Source organism: Passer montanus, unplaced genomic scaffold (genome assembly GCF_014805655.1).
Source record: "Passer montanus isolate IOZ18808 unplaced genomic scaffold, ASM1480565v1 scaffold262, whole genome shotgun sequence".
Taxonomy (NCBI): Eukaryota; Metazoa; Chordata; class Aves; order Passeriformes; family Passeridae; genus Passer; species Passer montanus.
The window spans coordinates 56,589-79,898 of record NW_024367284.1 but is presented as its reverse complement, the minus strand read 5'-3'; the positions used below and the strand labels follow the sequence as shown (position 1 = coordinate 79,898).

Here is a 23,310-nt window from a genome sequence, read left to right as displayed (position 1 = left end):
TTTTTTTTCTTCCTAGTAAAAAACTGTTATTCCCATTCCCATATCTTTGCCTGAGAGCCCTTTTAATTCTGAAATTGTGATAATTTGGAAGGAAGGGGTTTACCTTCTCCATTTCACAGGAGGCTTTTGCCTTCCTTCACAGACTCCTGTCTTTTCCAACCAAGACAGGGAATTACTGGGGAATTTTTTGGGAAGTTCTTAGGGAACATTTTGAATTTTTTGAAGAATTTTTTGCAATTTTTTGGGATTTTTAAAATTTTTGGGCAACTTTTTAGGAATTTTTTTAATTTTTGAGGGAATTTTTAGGGGATTTTTCGAGGATTTTTTTCTGACATTTTTGGAAATTTTTTTAAATTTTTTTTTAATATTTTGAATTTTGTGAAGAATTTTTGGGATATTTTTTATTTTTTTGGGAATTTTTGGGGAATTTTTTTAGAGCATATTTTGAATTTTTTGCGATTTTTAAAAAATATTTGGGGAATTTTTTTGAAATTTTGGGGGATTTTTTGGGGGAATTTTTAGGGAATATTTTGAATTTTTTGAGGAATTTTTTTTTACTTTTGGGCGATTTTTGGGGGGATTTTTTAGGGAGCATTTTGAAATTTGTGAGGAATTTTGGGCATTTTTTTGAATTTTTGGCGATTTTTTTGGAATTTTTAAGAAAATATTTCGAAATTTTTGGTGGTTTTTTTCTTATTTTTTGTGATTTTTTTGTGATTTTTTGGAGATTTTTTAGGGAACATTTTGAATTTTTTTTAATTTTTGGGGATTTTTTTGTGATTCTTTTGGGAATTTTTGGGAATTTTTAAAAAAAAAATTTCGGATTTTTTGGGAATTTTTGGGCATTTTTTAGAGAATATTTTGATTTTTTAAATGGTTTTTTTCTGATTTTTTGGGGATTTTTTGGGGTTTTTTTGGGGGATTTTTTTAGAAATTTATTTCTTATTCTAGGGCAATTTTTCCATAAATTTTTTTGCCTTTTTTTTATATATTTATTTAATTTTGGGGGATTTTTTTAGGGAATATTTTGAATTTTTTTAAAAATTTTTTTTTATTTTAGGGGAATTTTGGGGGGATTTTTTGGGAATTTTTTAAGGAGTATTTTGATTTTTTGAAGAATTTTTTTGAATTTTTTTGGGGGGGAATTTTTTGGGGAATATTTTGAATTTTCTGAAGAATTTTTTTTATTTTTTTGGCAATTTTTGGAGATTTTTGGGGGATTTTTTTTAAGAAATATTTTGAATTTTTTGAAGAATTTTTTAAATTTTTTGGGGGGAATTTTTGGGGAATTTTTTGGGATTTTTTTAAGGAATATTTTGAATTTTTTGAAATTTTTTTTGAAAATTTTTTAAAATTTTTTTGTGATTTTTTGGGGGCTTCTTTAATAATTTTCTTTCTTATTTTAGGGCCATTTTTCATTAATTTTTTGTGAACTTTTAGGGGTAAAAAACCATTAAAAACCCCCAAAATGGGATTTACCATCCAGGCTGCTGCTGTCGATGTCCAGGGGCCAAAAGGAGCCATCGGAGAGGGGACCTGGGGAGAGATTCCAGAAAATTCCATCAGAATTCCAGGAAAATTCCACGAGAAACACCCCAAAATATTCCCAAAAATTACCCAAAAATTTTAAAAAAATCCCCAAAATTTCCCCAAAAAACTCCAATAAAATTCCCCAAAAGTCCCCCAAAAGACGTGAAAGAAATCCCAAAAAATCTCCCCAAAAACTCCCAAAGAAATTCCATAAAAATTCCCAAAAAATTAGATCAAAATTCCATGAAAAATACCCCAAAAATATTCCCAAAAATTAAAAAAAAATCCCCCCCAAAAATTTCAAAAAATAAAAAAAATTCCCCAAGAAATCTCAAAAAATCCCCAACAAATTCCCCAAAAAATTCTCAAAAAATTCCCCAAAAATTCATTAAAATTACCAAAAACAAAAAAAATCTCAAAAAAAATCCATATAAATTCCAAGAAAATTCCATGACAAACACCCCAAAAATCCCAAAAAATTCCCCAAAAATTCATTAAAATTACCAAAAACAAAAAAAATCTCAAAAAAAATCCATATAAATTCCCAGAAAATTCCATGAAAAACACCCCAAAAATATTCCCAAAAATTCCCAAAAAATTCCCCCAAAAAATTCTAAAAATCCCCCAAAAAGTTCAAATAAAATATCCCCAAAATCCCCCAAAATTCCCCCAAAAATTTCAATAAAATTCCCCAAAAATGTCCCCAAAAATCCCAAAGCAATCCCAAAGAAATTCCATAAAAATTCCCAGAAAATTCCATGAAAAACACCCCAAAAAATCCCCCAAAATTCCCCCAAAAATTTCAATAAAATTCCCCAAAAATGTCCCCAAAAATCCCAAAGCAATCCCAAAGAAATTCCATAAAAATTCCCAGAAAATTCCATGAAAAACACCCCAAAAAATCCCCCAAAATTCCCCCAAAAAAGTCACAAAAAAAATCCCCGAAATTCTCAAAAAAATTCCCCAAAAATCACAAAAAATTCCCAAAAAATTCCCCAAAAAACTCCACAAAAATTCACAAAAAATATCAAAAAATCCCCAAAAATACACCCAAAAATCCAAAGTATTCCCAAAAAAATACCCCCAAAAAATCCCTAAAATTCCCCCAAAAATTCCAATAAAATTCACCAAAAATCCCCCCAAATTTCCCAAAATATTCCAATAAAATTCCATAAAAATCCCCAAAAATTCCCCCAAAAATCCCATAGATTCTGTAAGAATTCTCAAAAAATTCCATTAAAATGCCATTAAAAATACCCCAAAATTATTCCCAAAAAATCCCCCCAAAAATTTAAAAAAAAAATCCCAAAAAATCCCTAAAAAAATCTCAAAGAATCCCAGAAAAATTCCCCAAAAAATCCCTCAAAAATCCCCAAAAAATTTCAAAAAATCCCCCTGAAAAAATCCCCAAAAAACCATCAAAAAATCCCCAAAAATACTCACAAAAATCCCCAAAAATTAAAAAAAACCCTAAAAATTTCCATAAAAAATCCCAAAAAATTCCCCAAAAATTCCAAAGAAAATCCCAAAAAATTCCCAAAAAATCCCCCAAAAATTCCATAAAAATTCCTATAAAATGCTCCCAAAATTCCATAAAAATTGAATTTTTTGGGACTTTTCTTACCTTGATCGTTGGGCATTTTATCTGGAATTTCACCTGGAAAAAAGAGAAAAAATTAAATTAATTTTAATTAAATTTAATTAAATGTTGGGGCTAAAGTTGATAAAAATTAAGGAAAAAAAATCAAAATATTTCTTGAAAAAAATAATAAAAATTTAATTTAAAAATAATAAGAAAATTAGATTTAAAAAGGAAAAATATTTAAAAATTTCATTTAAATGGGCAGAAAAATTAATTAAAAATTAATTAAAAATTAATTGAAATTGTGTGAAAATTTGCAGAAAATTTTATTAAAATGGAAAAAATATTGAATTAAAATTAGAAATAATTGGGGCAAAAAATTGAGAAAAATTGAATTTAAAATTGGAATGAAAATGGGAAAAATTTTATTAAAGTCATTAAAAATTCTATTTAAAATTTTAAAAATCCATTAAAAATCAAATAAATATTGGATTTAAGATTTAATTAAAATTATTTTTAAATTTAATTAAAATCCAAAAAATGTTCAGTAAATATTTTTTAAAATCCTGAAAAATTCCCTAAAAAATTTGAAGTAAAAATGGAAAAAAATCCAAAAAATTCCTAAAAAAATAGGGAAAAAATTCAGGAAAAATTCCTTAAAAATAACAAAAAAATTCCCCCAAAAAATCCTAAAAAATTAAAAAAAAATTGGGAAAAAATTCCTAAAAATTGGGAAAAAAAAACCAAACCTAAAATATTAGGAAAAATTTTTAAAAATTCTAAAAATTAGGAAAAAATTTCTAAGAAATCCCTAAAAATTGAGGGGAAATTGGGCAAAAATTCCTAGAAATTTGCTAAAAATTCCTAAAAAATTGGGTAAATATTGGGGAAAAAATTCCTAAAAAATTGGGGGAAAAGTCCTAAAAAATTGGGAAAAATTCCTGAATAATTGGGAAAAAATTCCCCAAAAATTAAGAAAAAGTTGCTAAAAATTAGGAAGAAAAAGGGAAAAGAAATCCTAAAAATTAGGGAAAATTTGGGAAAATTTGGGAAAAAAATCTGAAAAAATGGGGGAATATTGGCCAAAAAATGGCAAAAAATTCCCATAAATTAAATCCTAAAAGCATCACAAAAAATTCCCCAAAAAATCCTAGAAATATACCCCAAAAATATTCGCGAAAAATCCAAAAAAATCCCACAAATTCCCTCATAAATCCAGATTTTTGAGCAAATTTCCCACCTGTGTGCGTGGCCCCAGACGGGCTCTGAGGACGTTGGGGGCCTGCACCCGAAAGAAGGAAATGGCGAAAAAATCCCCCAAAAATCCAAAAAACATCCTAAAAAATCCCACAAAAATCCCTCATAAATACAGATTTTAAAATTATTTCCCACCTGTGTGTGTGTCCCCACACAGGCTCTGAGGGCATTCCGGGCCTGCACCCGCAAGAAGGAAATGGCGAAAAAATCCCCCAAAAATCTAAAAAAAATCCCAAAAAAACCTCACGATCCCTCATAAATCCAAGTTTTCAAGCAATTTTCCCACCTCTGTGTGTGTCCCCACACGAGCTCTGAGGGCGGGCCGGGCTCATGAGCTTTGCGGGTCTGCACCCACAAGAAGAAAATGGCAAAAAAATCCCACAAAAATAAAAAAAAAATCCCAAAAATCTCCAAAAATCCCACAAATTCCCTCATAAATCCAAATTTTCAAGCAAATTTCCCACCTGAGTGTGTCTGTCCCCACACAGGCTCTGAGAGCGTTCCGGGCGTGTACCCACAAGAAAGAAATGGTGAAAAAATCCCCAAAAAAATCCCCAAAAAAATCCCCAAAGAAATCCCCAAAAATGCCAAAAAAATCCCAAAAAATCCCACAAATTCCCTCATAAAACCAAATTTTGAAGCAATTTTCCAACCTGTTTGTGTGTGTCTGTCCCCACACGAGCTCTGAGGGCAGGCCAGGCTCTGAGGGCATTCCAGGCCAGCACCCACAAGAAGGAAATGGCAAAAAAACCCCAAAAAATCCAAAAAAATTTCCAAAAAAATCCCCAATAAATTCAAATTTCCCACCTGTGTGGCTTTGTCCCCAGATGGGCTCGGAGAGCGGGCCGGGCCCTTGGGCATTGCGGGTCTGCACCCACAACAAGAAAATGGAGGAAAAATCCCAAGAAATCCCTGAAAAATCCCCACAAAATCCCCCAAAATCCAAAAAAAAACCCCAAAAAATCCCACAAAATACAAAAAAACCCAAAAAAATCCCACAAAAATTCAAATTTTCAAGCAAATTTCCTACCTGGGTGTGTGGCCTCAGATGGGTTCTGAGGGCGTTCCGGGCCTACACCCGCAAGAAGGAAATGGCAAAAAAATCCCACAAAAATACCAAAAAATCCCACCAAAAAAAAAAATCAAAAAAATCTCCAAAAATCCCACAAATTCCTTCATAAATCCAAATTTTCAAGCACATTTCCCACCTGTGTGTGTGTGGCCCCACACGGGCTCTGACGGCATCCCAAGCCTGCGCCCGCAAGAATGAAATGGAGAAAAAACGCCAAAAAATCCTAACAAAATCCCCCAACATTCCAAAAAAATAAAGAAAACCCCCAAAAAACCCACAAATTTGCTCATAAATCTAAATTTTCAAGCAATTTCCCCACCTGTGTGTGTGTGGCCCTAGACGGGTTCTGAGGACGTTGGGGGCCTGCACCCATAAGAAGGAAATGGAGAAAAAATCCCCAAAAAACCCCACAAAATCAAAAAAAATCCCACAAAAAAAAAATCCTAAGAAATCCCACAAAAATCCCTCATAAATCCAGATTTAATTATGTTTTTTCACCTATGTGCGTCTGCCCCCACACGGGCTCTGAGGGCGTCCCAAGCCTGCGCCCTCAAGAATGAAATGATGAAAAAATCCCAACAAAATCCCACAAAATACAAAAAAATCCTAAAAAATCCACAAATTCCCTCACAAATCCAAATTTTCAAGCAAATTTCCCACCTGTGTGTGTGTGGCCCCACACGGGCTCTGAAGGTGTTGTGGGCCTGCACCCACAAGAAGGAAACGGCAAAAAACCCCAAAAGAAATCCCAAAAAATCTCAAAAAATCCTACAAAAATCCCAAAAAAAATCCCCACAAAATCCCACAAAAATCCACACTTTCAAGCAAATTTCCCAGCTGTGTGTGTGTGGCCCCAGACGGGTTCTGAGAGTGTTCCAGGCCTGCACCCACAAGAAGGAAATGGCAAAAAAACCCCAAAAAATCCCCCATAAATTCAAATTTCCCACCTGTGTGGCTTTGTCCCCAGACGGGCTCGGAGAGCGGGCCGGGCCCTTGGGAGTTCCTGGCCTGGACTCTGAAGAAGGAGCCGGAGCCCAGCAGCGCCTCAGGGACGGGCAGCGAGAGGCGCTCGGCTCCCACCCACTGCGGCCTCCATTGCGACAGAGGAGCTGAGGCAACCGGCGAGGAAAAAATGGTGTAACCTAAGGAAAAAATTAAGATTATTTTAAGGAAAAGTTGAGGAAAGTTTGGGTATTTTTTCAGAATTTTTGGGGATTTTTTTGGGGATTTATTTGGGGCAGTTTTGGCGCCTGGGGTTGGGCCAGGCAGCGTGAGGCGCTCGGCTCCAACCAATGTGGCCTCCATTGGGACAGGGGGGCTGAGGCAACCGGCGAGGAAAAAATGGTGTAACCTGCAAAAAAAATTAAGATTATTTTGGGGAAAAGTTGTGGAAAATTTGAGGATTTTTGGAGAATTTTTGGGGATTTTTTGGTGATTTTTTTCCCAATTTTTTAGGGGGTTTTTTTGAATTTTTCCCTAATTTTTGGGGTTTTTTTTCCTAACTTATTGGTGGTTTTTTTACGGATTTTTTTTTAAATTTTTGGAGAATTTATTCTATTTTTGGGGAATTTTTTGGCATTTTTGGATGATTTTTTAGAAAATTTTTCCAGAATTTTTGGGTATTTCTTGGAAAATTTTTGGGAATTTTTTTGATTTTTTCCTAATTTTTGGAGATTTTTAGGGGATTTTTGGGGAATTTTTTCTGATTTTTGGGGATTTTTTTAGAATTTTTTGGGTATTTTTTCCTAATTTTTTACACTTTTGGGGGATTTTTTGGGATTTTTTCCCTAATTTTGTGGGATTTTTAGAAATTTTTTTAGGATTTTTTAGGATTTTTTTTCCCATTTTTTAGGTTTTTTTTAGGATTTTTGGAAGATTTTTATCTAATTTTTAAGATTTTTTCCTAATTTTTTTCTTTTTTAAATTTGGGGATATTTTAGGAAATTTTTCCAGAATTTTGGGGTATTTTTGTGGATTTTTTCCTAATTTTTGGGGATGTTTTCCTAATTTTTTGGAGATTTTTTTAGGATTTTTTTTGGAATTTTAAAGGAATTTTTTCCCATTTTTTAGGATTTTTAGGGAAATTTTTCAAGGATTTTTTTTATTTTTTTGCGGGAATGTTTCAAGGGATTTTTAGGGATTTTTTCCTAATTTTTCGAGAATGTTTTCCCAATTTTTTTTTATTTTTTCCCCCAGTTTTTTAGCATTTTTTCCCTCATATTTGGGGATTTTTGGGGATTTTTTGGGGCAGCGAGAGGCGCTCGGCTCCCACCCACTGCGGCCTCCATTGCGACAACCTGCAAAAAAATTAAAATATTTTTGGGAAAAATTGAGGAAAGTTTGGGGATTTCTTAAGAATTTTTTGGGATTTTTTTCAGAATTTTTTAGGTTTTTTTGCGGATTTTTGGAGGGACTTTCTCCAATTTTTAGGATTTTTTAAAAATTTTTTCAGATTTTTAGAGGATTTTTGGGTGATTTTTTGGGAATTTCTTGGGAATTTTTCGAGAATTTTTTTGGGATGTTTTTGATGATTTTCTGGGAATTCTCGAGTATTTTTTTGAAAAATTTTGGGTATTCTGTGGGGAATTCTTTTCCTGATTTTTGGGGATTTTTCAGGGGATTTTTGGAGAATTTTTTCCTTAATTTTTGGGGGATTTTTTTGAAATTTTTCAGATTTTTGGGAGATTTTTGAGGGATTTTTTGGGAATTTTTTTCTAATTTTTTGGGAATTTTATAACATTTTTTTGTGATTTTTTTTTTTAGGATTTTTTTGATTTATTTTCCCCCAATTCTTGGGAATTGTTTCTTAATTTTTTTTGATTTTTTTTAAATTTTTTTGAATTTTTTCAGGGATTTTTTCGCGATTTTTTGGGGACTTTTTGGCCAATTTTTCACCGATTTTTACAATTTTTTTAAAATTTTTTCCTTCAATTCTGAGCCATTTTTGGGATTTTTTTGGGAATATTTTGGAATTTTTTCCCTGTGATTTTGCCGTTGGCCTCCAGCGGGGGCTGCCAGCTCAGCAGAACATTCCGGGATTTTTAATTGATTTTCCATGGAATTTTAACTGAGAATTTCAATGGAATTTTGGGGAAATTTTGGGGAATTTTTTCAGAATTTTTTGGGGATTTTTTTTGAGATTTTTGGGGGATTTTTTTGGGAATTTTGAAAGGAATTTTTGAGGATTTTTTGGGGGATTTTTTGGGAATTTTGGGGGGGGTTTTTGGGATTTTTTTCCCTAATTTTTGGGGGATTTTTTGCCCAATTTTTGACCGATTTTTACAATTTTTTTTTCATTTTCCCACAGATTTTTCTTTAATTGAAATGGAATATTTTGGGAATTTTTTAAGAATTTTTGGGGATTTTCGGGGGCATTTATTGGGAATATTTTTAGCAATTTTGGGGGGATTTTTAAGGGATTTTTTTCCCTAATTTTTGGGAGATTTTCTGGGAATTTTGAGGAACTTTTTTGCAATTTTTGGAGGATATTTTGGCATTTTTTTCAGAATTTTGGGGGGATTTTTTTTAATTTTTGGGCAATTTTTTTTTGAATTTTTTGGGTGATTTTTTTGGCCATTTTTTCCCAATTTTTGACGATTTCTCTGGCAGCTTTGGATCGATTTTTATGATTTTTTTTTTCATTTTTTCACGGATTTTTCTTTCCTCTAAATTCCATTTTTGGGGGGTTTTTTTGGGAATTTTGGGTTTTCTTTACCTGTGATTTTGCCGTTGGCCTCCAGCGGGGGCTGCCAGCTCAGCAGAACATTCCGGGATTTTCCAGGCTGGGAAATCACCGTGACATCCCTGGGAGGGGAGCTGGGGGCTGCAAAATGGGGAAAAAATGGGAAGTTTGGGGAAAATGGGGAAATGGGGAAAATTGGGAGAAAATTGGGGGGAAAATGGGGAAAAAATGGGGAAAAATTAGAATTTTTGGGGAAAAAATGGGGAATAAATGGAGGAAAAATTGGAGAAAAATGGGAATTGAATGGGAAAAAATGGGGGAAAATGGGGGAAAAATGGGAAAAAATTGGGGGGAAATTGGGAGAAAAATGGGGGAAATTGGGAAAAAATTGGGGAAAAAATGGGGAAAAATGAGATTTTTTGGGGAAAAATGGGGAATAAATAGAGGAAAAATTGGGGTAAAATTACGGTAAAATGGAAATAAAATGGGGAAAAATTGGGGGGAAAATGGAGAAAAAATGAGAATTTTTGGGGAAAAAATGGGGAATAAATGGAGAAGAAATTGGAGAAAAAATGGGAATTAAATGGGAAAAAAATGGGGGAAAATGGGAAAATTTGGGAATAAAATGGGAGAAAAATGGAAATAAAATTGGGGGAAAATTGGGGAAAAAATGGGGAAAAAAAGATAATTTTTGGGAAAAAAATGGGGAAAAAAATGGAATAAAATGGGTGAAAATTGGGGGAAAAATGGAGAAAAAATGGGGAATAAAATCAGGGAAAAATGGGGAAAATAATGGGGAAAATGGAGGAAAAATCGGAGAAAAAAGGGAATTAAATGGGAAAAAATGGGGGAAAAAGGGGGAGAAAATTGGAATAAAATGGGGGAAAAAGAAATTGGAGAAAAAATGGGAATTAAATGGGAAAAAAATGGGGGAAAATGGGAAAATTTGGGAATAAAATGGGAGAAAAATGGAAATAAAATTGGGGGAAAATTGGGGAAAAAATGGGGAAAAAAAGATAATTTTTGGGAAAAAAATGGGGAAAAAAATGGAATAAAATGGGTGAAAATTGGGGGAAAAATGGAGAAAAAATGGGGAATAAAATCAGGGAAAAATGGGGAAAATAATGGGGAAAATGGAGGAAAAATCGGAGAAAAAAGGGAATTAAATGGGAAAAAATGGGGGAAAAAGGGGGAGAAAATTGGAATAAAATGGGGAAAATAATGGGGAAAAATTGAGAAAAACTGGGGAATAAAAGAGAATTTTTAGGGAAAAATGGGGAAAAATTGAATTGGAGAAAAAATGGGAATTAAATGGGAAAACGGGGGAAAATGGGGGGAAAATGGGGAATAAAATGGAGAAAAATTGGAATAAAATGGGGAAAATAATGGGGAAAAATTGAGAAAAACTGGGGAATAAAAGAGAATTTTTAGGGAAAAATGGGGAAAAATTGGGGAGAAAATGGGGAATAAATGGGGGAAAAATGGAGAAAAAAAATCAGGAAAAAATGGTGGAAAATTGGAAAAAATTTTCAATAAAATGGGAGAAAAATGGAAAGAAAATTGGGGGAAATTGTGGGAAAATTGGAGGAAAAATGGGGGAAAATTGGGAGAAAATTGGGGAAAAAAGGGGGGAAAATTGGGGAAAAATGGGTGTGAAATTGGGAGGAAAATGGGAGTAGAATTGGAAGGAAAATGGGAGGAAAATTGGGTGGAAAATGGCGGAAAAATGGGGAAAAAATGGCAAAAAAAAGGCAAAAAATTGGCAAAAAAATCAGAAAAAATTGGAAAAAAAAATTGAAAAATTGGGGAAAAATTAGGGAACAATAGGAGGAGTTTTAAATATTTTTTTGTCAAAAAATTTTATTTTCTGGGTAATTTCCTTCCATGCCTCGAGGGTGGTGGCTGGAGCGGCGCCCCCTGGTGAGCAGGAGGGGAAATGGGGAAATAATGGGGAAAAATGGGAATAAAAAATTGGAGAAAAAATGGGCAAAAATTGGGGGAAAAATGGGGAAAAATTGGGGAAACATTGGAAAAAAATTGGGGGGAAAAATGGGGGAATAAATGGGGGTAAATGGGGAATTAATTGGGAATAAATGGGGGAAGAATGGGGAAGAATAGGGAAAAATTGGGGAAAAATAGGGAAAAAATGGGACAAAAATTTGGGAAAAAATGGAGAAAAAATGGCGGGAAAATGGTGAAAAATTGGGGAAAAATTAGAGAATAAATGGGAAAAAATTGGAGAAAAATAGGGGGAAAATAGGGAGGAAATGGGGGAAATGGGGAAAAATTGGGCAAAAATTGAGCGGAAAATAGAGAAAAAATGGCGAAATTTGGGAAAAATTGGGGTAAAATGGGAGTAAAATAGGGAGGAAAATGGCAGAAAAATGGGGAAAATTTGAGGGAAAATGGGACAAAAATTGGGGGAAAAATGGAGAAAAAAAGGGGGAAAAATGGGAATAAAATGGTAAAAAAATTGGGAAAAAATTCAGAAAAAAATTGGAAAAAAATCGGAAAAATTGGGGGAAAATTAGGGAACAATGGGAGGGGTTTTTTATTTGTTTTTATGTAAATTTTTTAAATTTTTGGATGTTTTTCTTACCTGCCTCGTGGGTGGTGGCCTGAGCCGTCATGCTCCAGGGGCTGGAGTGGCGCCCGCTGGTGAGCAGGAGGGGAATGGGGAAATAAAGGGGAAAAATGGGGAAAAATGGGAATAAAATGGAGAAAAATTGGGGGAAAAATGGGAATAAAATGGGACCAAAACTGGGAGGTAAATGGAGAAAAAATGGGGGGGAAAATGGCGGAAAAATGGGAGAAAAATCGGGTAAAAATTGGGGAAAAATGAGGAAAAATTGAGGAAAAAATAGGGAAAATGGGAATAAAATGGGACTAAAATAGGGAAGAAAATGGAGAAAAAATGGTGGAAAAATGGGGAAAAAATGCCAAAAAATAGGGAAAATTGGTGGAAATTAAGGAAAATTTGGGAATTCATACCTAAATTCTTTCTCCTGTCACTCTAAAATGGTGGAAAAATGGGGAAAAAATGCCAAAAAATAGGGAAAATTGGGGGAAATTAAGGAAAATTTGGGTAAAAATGGGGAAAAAATGGGACAAAAATGGGGGAAAAAATGGAGAAAAAATGGGTAAAAATTGGGGGAAAAAGGGGGAAAAATCAGAAAAAATGGGAACAAAATGGGACAAAAATTGGGGGAGTAATGGAGAAAAAATGGGGGAAAATTAGGAAGAATTGGGGAAAAAATGGCAAAAAATGGCAGAAAAATGGGGAAAAATTGGGAGAAAATGGGGACTAAAATTGGGAGGAAAATAGCGGAAAAATGGGGAAAAAATAGAGGAAAATGGGTAAAAAATGGGGGAAAATTAAAGGAGGATTGGGGAAAAATGGGGAGAAAATGGGACAAAAATAGGGAAAAGATGGAGAAAAAATGGGAAAAAATTGGCAAAAAATGGGGAGATATTGGGGGAAAATGGGGAAAAATTGGGGGCAAAATGGGGAAAAATTGGGGGAAAAAATGGGGAGAAAATTTGGAAAAAAAGGAGAAAAAATGGTGGAAAAATGGTGAAAAAATGGGGACAAAAATGAGGAAAAATGGCAAAAAAATGGCAAAAAATGGCAGAAAAATGGGGAAAATGGGTGAAAAATTGGGGAAAATTGGCAAAAAATGGGAATAAAATTGGACTAAAATTGGGAGGTAAATGGAGAAAAAATGGTGGAAAAATGGGAAAAAATGTCAAAAAATGGCGGAAAAATGGGTAAAAAATGGGGGAAAATTGGGGAAAATTTGGGGGAAAATTGGGAAAAAATAGAGATAAAATGGGACTAAAATTGTTGTGAAAATGGAAGACAAATGTAGAAAAAAATGGGGAAAAAATAGCAAATAAAATGGCAAAAAAATCAGAAAAAAATCAGAAAAAAAATGGAAAAAAAATCGGGCAAAAATAGGAAAAATCGGGGAATTATGGGAAATTATTTTTCAGCATGTTTTGAGTGAAAATTGTGATTTTTGGGGTAATTTCCTTACCTGCCTCGTGGGTGGTGGCCTGAGCCGTCATGCTCCAGGGGCTGGAGCGGCGCCCCCTGGTGGCCATGACCGAGAACTGGTAGCGGGTGCTGGGTCTGAGCCCCGGCACCGCGAGGGTTAACGCCGTGGTGTCCAAAGTCTGGAATCAGTAAAAATTAATGAGTTCGTTAGGGCTTTATGGGCTGAGGGCAGTGGGGAAGGAAGGGAGGAAAAAATCCTGAAAAAATTCCGTGAAAAAATGGGGAAAAATGGGGGAAAAATGGAGGAAAAAATAACCCGAAAATATTAAAAATGTTGCCTGAAAATTCTATAAAAAATTCCCTAAAACGGCCCAAAAAATCCCCAAAAAGTTCAAAAAAAATCTAAAAAAATTCAGCAAAAATCCCCAAAAAATTCCTTAAAAATGCCCCAAAAAATTCACAAAAAATTCCAAAAATTTCCACAAAAATTTCCATAAAAATCCCGTAAAAATCCCAAAAAAATTCCATAAAAATCCACAAAAAATTCCTAAAAAATTCCTTTAAAAAATCCCCAAAAAATTTCAAAAATTTCCACAAAAATTTCCATAAAAATCCCGTAAAAATCCCAAAAAAATTCCATAAAAATCCACAAAAAATTCCTAAAAAATTCCTTTAAAAAATCCCCAAAAAATTTCAAAAATTTCCACAAAAATTTCCATAAAAATCCCGTAAAAATCCCAAAAAAATTCCATAAAAATCCACAAAAAATTCCTAAAAAATTCCTTTAAAAAATCCCCAAAAAATTTCAAAAATTTCCACAAAAATTTCCATAAAAATCCCGTAAAAATCCCATAAAAATCCACAAAAAATTCCTCAAAAAATCCACAAAAATTCACAAAAAATCCCAAAAATTTCTGCAAAAATTTCCATTAAAATCCCCCCAAAAATCCCCAAGAATTTCCATAAAAATCCCTAAAAATCCACAAAAAAATCCTAAAGAAATCCTCAAAAAAATTCCCAAAAAATTCCCTAAAAATTCCCAAAAAATGTCCCAAAAAATTCCGAAAAAAACCCAAAAAATTCCCCAAAAATTTCCATTAAAATAGAAAAAAAATTCCCCAAAATTTGCCAAAAAATTCACAAAAAATTCACAAAAAAATCCCCCAAAATTTCCACAAAAATCCTGAATAAAGTCTCTCAAAAAATCGACCAAAAAATTCTCAAAAAATTCCCAAAAAATTTCTATAAAAATCCCCTGAAAATCCCTAAAAATCCAAAAAAATTCCCAAAAAACCCACTTAAAAATCCCTAAAAATCGACAAAAAATTCTCAAAAAGTTCCCAAAAAATCCACAAAAATATCCATAAAAATCCCCCAAAATCCCTTAAAAATCGACAAAAAATTTCCTAAAAAATCCCATTAAAATTCCCAAAAAATCCCCAAAAGATCATCCAAAAATCCCATTAAAAATCCCCAAAAATTCCCATTACAATCCTCCAAAAATCACCAAAAACTCCTCAAAAAAATCCACAAAAAAATCTATAAAAAACAAAAAAATTCCAGCAAAATTCCCCCAAAAATTCAAAAAAATCCCAAAAACTTCCCCAAAAATCCCCAAAAATTTCCATTAAAATAGAAAAAAGAATCCCAAAAATTCCTAAAGAAAATCCTCCAAAATTCCCATAAAAATCCTCAAAAAATTTAAAAAAAATCCCCAAAAAATCCCCCAAAATCCAAATTAAATAAAGAAAATGCCAAAAATTAAAAAAAAAATTCCTTAAAATGCAAAAAAATTCCTAAAAATTCCCCTAAAAATTCCATTACAAATCCCCCAAAATCCAAATAAAATCCCTAAAAAAATCCCAAAAAAATCCATTAAAATTCCCAAAAAAATTCCTAAAATTCCCCAAATTAATCCCAAAAAAATCCCTAAAACTTTCCCAAAAAATCCCTAAAAATTGCAATAAAAATCCCCAAAAAAGTCCCCAAAAGTCTCCCATAATTTTCCAAAAAATCTCAAAAATAAAAAATTAAAAATCCCCCAAAAATCAAAAAAATCCACTAAAAATCCCAAAAATCCCACGAAAAATCAGGAAAAAATACCCAAAAAAAATGCCCCAAATTTCCCCAAAAATTTTATTAAAATTCTCCAAAAATGTCATTAAAAATGGGAAAAAATCCATTAAAATTTGAAATAAACGTAATAAAAATAATCCCAAAAAATTCCCCAAAAAAATTAAAGATATTTTCCTAAAAAAACCAAAAAAATTCCATTAAAAATCCTCCAGAATTTCCAAAAAAATTCCTAAAAAATTCCCAAGAAGTCCCAAAAAATTTTTTTAAAAATCAAAAAAAATCTAGAAAAATCCTGAAAATTTTCTAAAAATTCCCAAAAAATCTCCCAAAAATTCTAAAAAAATCCTAAAAAAATCCATTAAAATTTCCCCAAAACTCTCAAAAAATATTTTAAAAAATCCTAGAAAATCCCAAAAAAATTCCACAAAAATCCCCCAAAAATTCCCAAAAATATTTTTTTTTAAAAAATCCCCCCAAAAAATCTGAAAAAATCCAAAAAATTCCATAAAATTTCCCAAACAATTCTTTAAAAAATCCCCCAAAATTCCTAAAAATTCCCCAAAAAATTCCCAAAATTCTTTAAAAAAACCCCAAAAAACTCTAAAAAATCCCCCAAAATTCCCAAAAAAATTCCCAAAAACTTCTTTCAAAAAAACCCCAAAAAAGTCTAAAAAAATCCACAAAAATTCCTTTAAAATTTCCCAAAAAATTCTTTAAAAAATCCCAAAAAATCCTGAAAAATCCCCAAAAAATCCCCAAAAATTCACAAAAAATTCTAAAAAATATCCCCAAAATTCCATTAAAATTCCCAAAAAATCCTTTTAAAAATCCCAAAAATTTCCCCAAAAAATCTTTTAAAAATCCTCCAAAAATGCCATAAAAATTCCCAAATAAATTCAATTAAACCCCAGAAAATTCCACGAAAATTCATCCAAAAATTCCATTTAAATTCCTGAAAAATTCCCCAAAAAATTTCCTTTAAAATTCCCCAAAAAGTCCCAAAAAATTAAAAAAAAATCATAAAATTTTCATTAAAATTCTGTGTAAAAAATCCAAAAATTTCATTTAAAATTCCCAAAAATTCATTAAAATTCAAAAAAAATTCCCAAAAAATTCAATTTAAAACAATGAAAATTCCAGGAAAAATTGGGAGAAATTTTGAAAGAAATTTGGAAAAAATGGGGGAAAATTGGAAATAAATTCGGAAAAAAATTGGGAGAAAATGGAGAAAAGTTTGGGGAAAAAATGAGAAAATTTAGGAATAAAATTGGGGGAAAATTTGGGAAAAATGGGAATAAAATGAGGAAAAAATGGGTAAAATTTAAAGAAAATTTAAGAGAAAAAAGTGGAATTAAAGGAGGGAAAATAAGTTAAAAATTGGAGGAAAATTGGGAAATATTTGGGAAAAAGTGGGGGGAAAATTTTGAAAAAGATTGGAGAAAATTGGGGAAAATTCGTGGGAAAATGGCAAAAAAATTAGAAAATTTGGCTGAAAATTGGGAAAAAAGGGGAAAAAATTTGGTTAAAAAAATGGGGGAAAATGTGAGGTAAAATTGAGAAAAATTGGGGGAAAATGGAAAAATTTGGGGGAAAAATTGGGAAAAAATTGGGAAAATTTGGAGAAATATTTGGAGAAAAATTGGGAAAAAATTGGAAAAAATTGGGGAAAAATTATGAAAATATGGAGAAAAATTGGGGAAAATTGGGGGAAATTTGGGAAAAATGTGGACAAAAATTGGAGAAAATTGGGGGAAAATTGGGAAAACTTTGACGGAAAATTGGGGGAATATTAGAGAAAAATTGGGGGGAAATTGGGAAAAAATTGGAAAAAATTGGGGAAAAATGGAAAAATTTGGGGGAAAATTGCCTGAAAATTAGGAATAAAATTACGAAATAATTGGGAAAATTAGGGGAAAAAATGGTAAAAATTGGGGGAAAATTTTGGAGAAAATTAGGGGAAAAACTGGGGGGAAATTGGGGGAAAATTGGGAAAAAAAGGAAAAAAATTGGAAAAAAATCGGGAAAAAATTGGGAGAAAAATGGGAATAAAATGGAGAAAATTTCAGGTAAAATTGGGAAAAAAATTGGAATTTTTTGAGGAATTTTTTTTATTTTTTTGAGAAATTTTTGGGATCTTTGGATGAAATTTTGGGGAATTTTTAGGAAGTTTTGGGGAATATTTGTGGATTTTTTGAGCATTTGTAATGGATTTTTTTACCAAAAAATCACCTAAAAATAGGGGAAAAAATCGAAATCTTTTTTCTTTTTTACCTTCTACTTTGCATTGACAGAGAAGCTGCTCCTCCAGCACACGGTGTGAAATCGAGGCTGGGAATTCTCCGGGAATTTCTCCCAAATTGAGGGAATTCTGGGCTCGGAAGTGGGGGGAAAAAATGGGAAAAATGGGGAAAAAGTTGGGGGGAAATTGGGGAAAATTTGGAGAAAAATTGGGGAAAAAAATCAGGAAAATTTGGGGAAAATTAGGGAAAAAATTGAAAAAAATTGGGAAAAATTGGAGAAAAATTGGGAAAAAATTAGAAAAAATTGGGGAAAATTGGGAAAAAAATGGAAAAAATTTGGAAATATTGGAAAAAATGGGAAAAATTATGGGGGAAATTAAGGGAAAATTGGGGAAAATTGGAGAAAAAATGGGAAAAAATTAGAAAAAATTGGGGAAAATTGGGAAAAAAATGGAAAAAATTTGGAAATATTGGAAAAAATGGGAAAAATTATGGGGGAAATTAAGGGAAAATTGGGGAAAATTGGAGAAAAAATGGGGAAATTTTGGAGAAAAATTGGGGAAAAATTGGGGAAAATTTGGAGAAAAATTGGAGAAAAATTGGTGAAATTGGGAAAAAATTGGAAAAAAATTGGAAGAAATTGGGGAAAATTGGGGAAAAAAGTGGTAAAAACTTGGCCAAAAATTGGGAAAAATTGGCAAAATATGGGCAAAAAATGGGAAAAAATTGGAGAAAAATTTGATGAAAATTATGGAAAAATTGGAGAAAAATTTGAATTTTTTGGGCAATTTTTGGGGGATTTTTTGGGGATTTTTTGATGCAAAAACCACCTAAAAATAGGGAAAAAAATGGAATTTTTTTAGAATTTTTACCTTATACTTTGCATTGACTGACGAGCTGCTCCTCCAGCGCACGGTGTAGAATCGAGGCTGGGAATTCTCCGGGAACTTCTCCCAACCTTTGGGAATTCTGGGCTCGGAGCCGTCGGCCCAGGACACCCGGACGGAGTCGGGGCCCAGGGGGAGGAGCTGCAGCCCCACGGGGGGCGGGAGGGGAGGGAGCGGGGGAGTGGGAAAAATGGGGAAAAATAGCAGAGAAATTGGGAAAAAATTGGGGAAAAATATCAGAGAAAATGGGGGAAAATTGGGGGAAAAATGGGGAAAAATTGGGGGAAAATTGGGGAAAATGGGAAAAAAGAAAGAATAAAATGGGGGGAAATGGGAATAAAATGGGGAAAATTGAGAAAAAATTGAGGGAAAATTGGGATAAAATTGAGGGAAAATTGGGGAAAATTGGGATAAAATGGGGGAAAAATAGAGAAATAATTGGAAAAAATGGGAATAAAATGGGGATAAAAGGGGGAAAAATTGCGGACAAATTGGGGGAAATTAGTGGGAAAATTGGGGAAAAATTTGGAAAAAAATGGGAAAAAATTGACAAAAAAAGGGGATAAAATGGGGAAGAAATTGGGGGAAATTGGGGAAAAATTGGGGAGAAATTGGAATAAAATGGGAAAAAAATTGGGGGGAAATTGGGGAAATATTGGGGAAAATTGAGGAAACATTGGGGAAAAAATGGGAATAAAACGGGGATAAATTGGGGAAAAATGGGGGAAGATGGGGAAAAATTTGGGGGAAATTGGAATAAAATTGGGAAATAATGGGGAAAAATTAGGAAAAAATTAGGGGAAAATTGGGAATAAAATGGAAAATAAATGGGGATAAAATGAGGGAAAAAACAAAATAAAATGGGACAAATCAAATAAAAAAATGAAAATGGAAATAATTTGGAAAGAAGAAGAAAAAGAAAAGATTAATAAAAATTCAGGAATTTTCAGCAGAATTTGTTCCACTTTTTATTTCCCCCAATCCCAGAATTCCCAAAAATCCCAATTTTTCCCCGTTTTATCTCAAATTTTCCCCCATTTTATTCCAAAATTTCCCCATTTTTCCGCATTTTATTCCCAGTTTTACCCAAATTTTTCCCAATTTTTTCCCAATTTTTTCCTAATTTTCCCCCCAAATAAACGCAATTTTAATTAATTTTTAATTAATTTTTAATTAACGTACACTTAACTTTACCTCCAGACCTGGTGGTTGCACTCTCATAGAGAGGAATTCCCTCTGCCCCATTTTTCTCCAATTTTCCCTCTATTTTCCCCCAATTTTCCCCATTTCATTCCAAATTTTTCCTAATTTTTCCCAATTTTATTCCAATTTTTTCTCCAATGTCCCCCCCATTTTACCTTATTTTTTCCCCAACAATTCCAATTTTTTCTAAATTTTCCCCCCATTTTATTACAATTTTTTCTCCAATTTTCCCCCATTTTATTCCCATTTTCCCCCAATTTTCCCTCAAAAAATTCAATTTTTCCCCCAATTTTCGCCAACTTTCGCCCAATTTTTTCTCAATTTTCCCCCAATTTACACACGATTTTTAATGAATGTTTAATTAACATTTAATTAACTTTACCTGCAGCCCGGGTGGTGGCGCTCTCATAGAGGGGAATTCCCTCTGCCCCATTTTATCCCAATTTTTCCCAATTTTGTTCCAATTTTTTCTCCAATTTCCCCCCATTTTCTCCCCAAAAATTCCAATTTTTTCCCCAATTTTCCTCCGCTTTATTCCTGATTTTTCCCCATTTTATTCCCATTTTTTCTCAATCTTTCTCCAAATTTTTCCCAATTTTCCCCAATTATTTCCCTTTTTCCCTCATTTTCCCCCATTTTACTCCCATTTTATTTCCATTTTTTCCTCATTTTATTCCAATTTTCTCCCAATTTTCTCCCAATTTTTCCCCATTTTTCCCAATTTTATTCCAAATTTTTCCCAATTTTCTCCCATTTTATTCCTCCAATTTTTTCTCCAATTTCCCCCCATTTTCTCCCCAAAAATTCCAATTTTTTCCCCCTTTTCCCACAATTTTTCCTCAAATTTTCCCCAATTTTTTCCCCATTTTTTCCCATTTTTTCCCAATTTTATTCCAAATTTTTCCCAATTTTCCCCCATTTTATTCCCATTTTTCCCCCAAATTTTCCTCAATTTTTCCCCCAATTTTTCCTCAATTTTTCCCCCAATTTTTCCTCAATTTTTCCCCCAATTTTTCCTCAATTTTTCCCCCAATTTTTCCTCAATTTTTCCCCCAATTTTTCCTCAATTTTTCCCCCAATTTTTCCTCAATTTTTCCCCCAATTTTTCCTCAATTTTTCCCCCAATTTTTCCTCAATTTTTCCCCCAATTTTTCCTCAATTTTTCCCCCAATTTTTCCTCAATTTTTCCCCGATTTCCCCCCAATTTTTCCCCCAATTTCCCCCAATTTTTTCCCATTTTCCACACATTTTTCCCCAATTTTTCCCTCAATTTTTTCCCCCAAAATTCCAATTTTTTCCCCCTTTTCCCACAATTTTTCCTCAAATTTTCCCCAATTTTTTCCCACTTTTCCCACAATTTTTCCTCAAATTTTCCCCAATTTTTTCCCCATTTTTTCCCATTTTTTCCCAATTTTATTCCAAATTTTTCCCAATTTTCTCCCATTTTATTCCCATTTTTCCCCCAAATTTTCCTCAATTTTTCCCCCAATTTTTCCTCAATTTTTCCCCGATTTCCCCCCAATTTTTCCCCCAATTTCCCCCAATTTTTTCCCATTTTCCACACATTTTTCCCCAATTTTTCCCTCAATTTTTTCCCCCAAAATTCCAATTTTTTCCCACTTTTCCCACAATTTTTCCTCAAATTTTCCCCAATTTTTTCCCCATTTTTTCCCATTTTTTCACAATTTTATTCCAAATTTTTTCCCAATTTTATTCCAAATTTTTCCCCAATTTTTCTCAATTTTTGTCCAATTTTTCCAGATTTTCCTCCATTTTATTCCCAATTTCCCCCCAATTTTTTTCCCATTTTTTCTGCATTTTATTCTCAATTTTTCCCCAATTTTCCCCATTTTATTCCAAATTTTCCCCCATTTTTTTCTCATTTTCTTCTAAATTTTCCCCCCATTTTTCCCTCAATTTTTTCCCCCAAAATTCCAATTTTTTCCCACTTTTTACCCAATTTTTCCCCATTTTTCCCCAATATTTTCCCAATTTTCCCCCAATTTTTTCTCCTTTTATTCCAAATTTTTCCCCAATTTTTCTCAATTTTTGTCCAATTTTTCCAGATTTTCCTCCATTTTATTCCCAATTTCCCCCCAATTTTTTTCCCATTTTTTCTGCATTTTATTCTCAATTTTTCCCCAATTTTCCCCATTTTATTCCAAATTTTCCCCCATTTTTTTCTCATTTTCTTCTAAATTTTCCCCCCATTTTTCCCTCAATTTTTTCCCCCAAAATTCCAATTTTTTCCCACTTTTTCCCCAATTTTTCCCCACTTTTCCCCCAACTTTTTCTCAATTTTTCCCAATTTTTTTCCCCAATTTTATTCCAAATTTTTCCCCAAAAAATTCCAATTTTCCCCCAATTTTTTCCCAATTTTTCCCCCAACTTCCCCCCATTTTTTCCCCCATTTTTCCCCAAATTTCCCCCAATTTTTCCCCAACTTTTCCCCCAATTTTTTTCTCATTTTATTCTAATTGTTTCCCAATTTTTCCCCAAGTTATTCCCAATTTCCCCCAATTTTACCCCAATTATTTCCCATTTTTTCCACAATTTTTCCCACAATTTTCCCCCATTTTATTCTAATTTTTCCCCAATTTTTCCTGAATTTTATTCCAAATTTTCACCTAATTTTCCCCCATTTTCCCCCAATTATTGCTTCATTTTATTCACATTTTTCCTCAACTTTCGTCCAAATTTTTCCCAATTTTTTCCCAATTTTTCCCCATTTTATTCACATTTTTTCCCCTTTTTTCCCCAATTTTCCCCCATTTTATTCCAATTTTATTCCCATTTTTTCCTCATTTTATTACCATTTCTTCCCCAATTTTTCCCTCATTTTTTCCCCAAAAATTCAATTTTTTTCCCAATTTTTCCTCAATTTTCCCTCAATTTTTTCCCCAATTTTTCCCCATTTTTTTCTCATTTATCCCCATTTTTTTCCCAATTTTCCCCCAATTTTTTCTCATTTTATTCCAAATTTTTCCCAAATTTTTCCCCATTTTTTTCTCATTTATCCCCATTTTTTTCCCAATTTTCCCCCAATTTTTTCTCATTTTATTCCAAATTTTCCCATTTTTCCCCATTTTTCCCTAAAAATTCCAATTTTTTTCTCATTTTTCCCCCATTTTCCCCCCAATTTTTCCCCAAAGTTTCCCCCAATTTCCCCCCATTTTATTCCAAATTTTTCCCAAATTTTTCCCCATTTTTTTCTCATTTATCCCCATTTTTTTCCCAATTTTCCCCCAATTTTTTCTCATTTTATTCCAAATTTTCCCATTTTTCCCCATTTTTCCCCCATTTTATTCCCATTTTTCCCAATTTTTGCCCAATTTTCGCCCATTTTATTCTATATTTTCCACAATTTTTTCTCATTTTTCCTCCATTTTATTCTAAATTTTCCCCTGATTTTTTTCTCCATCTTTTTTTTATTCCCATTTTTTCCCCAAATTTCCCTCAAAAAATTCAATTTTTTCCCCAATTTCCCCCAATTTTCCCCCAATTTTTTCCCAATTTTTCCCCATTTTCTCCCAATTTTTAATTAATGTTTAATTAAGGTTTAATTGACTTTACCTGCAGCCCGGGTGGTGGTGCTCTCATAGAGGGGAATTCTCTCTACCCCATTTTATCCCCATTTTACCCCAATTTTTTCCCAAGTTTGCCCCAAATTTTTTCTTAATTTTTTCCCAATTTTCCCCAATTTTATTCCAATTTTTCCCCACTTTTCCCCAAATTTTTTATCATTTTTTCCCATTTTAGTCCCAATTTCTCCACCAATTTTTCC

At 32.8% G+C, this 23,310-nt stretch overlaps 1 protein-coding gene across 1 annotated transcript in view; it reads right to left on the bottom strand.

Moving 5' to 3' along the window:
- Positions 1 to 23,310, bottom strand: part of DCC (DCC netrin 1 receptor) — an 85,449-nt gene that overhangs the window by 16,137 nt on the left and 46,002 nt on the right. Inside the window, exons 16-21 of the mRNA XM_039712299.1 lie at positions 18,309 to 18,499; positions 13,161 to 13,299; positions 9,157 to 9,264; positions 6,389 to 6,583; positions 3,155 to 3,187; positions 1,480 to 1,536 (exon numbers count right to left, since the gene is read on the bottom strand). Of these exons, the coding sequence (XP_039568233.1) occupies positions 1,480 to 1,536; positions 3,155 to 3,187; positions 6,389 to 6,583; positions 9,157 to 9,264; positions 13,161 to 13,299; positions 18,309 to 18,499 (723 nt within the window). The remainder of the gene's footprint in view (positions 1 to 1,479; positions 1,537 to 3,154; positions 3,188 to 6,388; positions 6,584 to 9,156; positions 9,265 to 13,160; positions 13,300 to 18,308; positions 18,500 to 23,310) is intronic.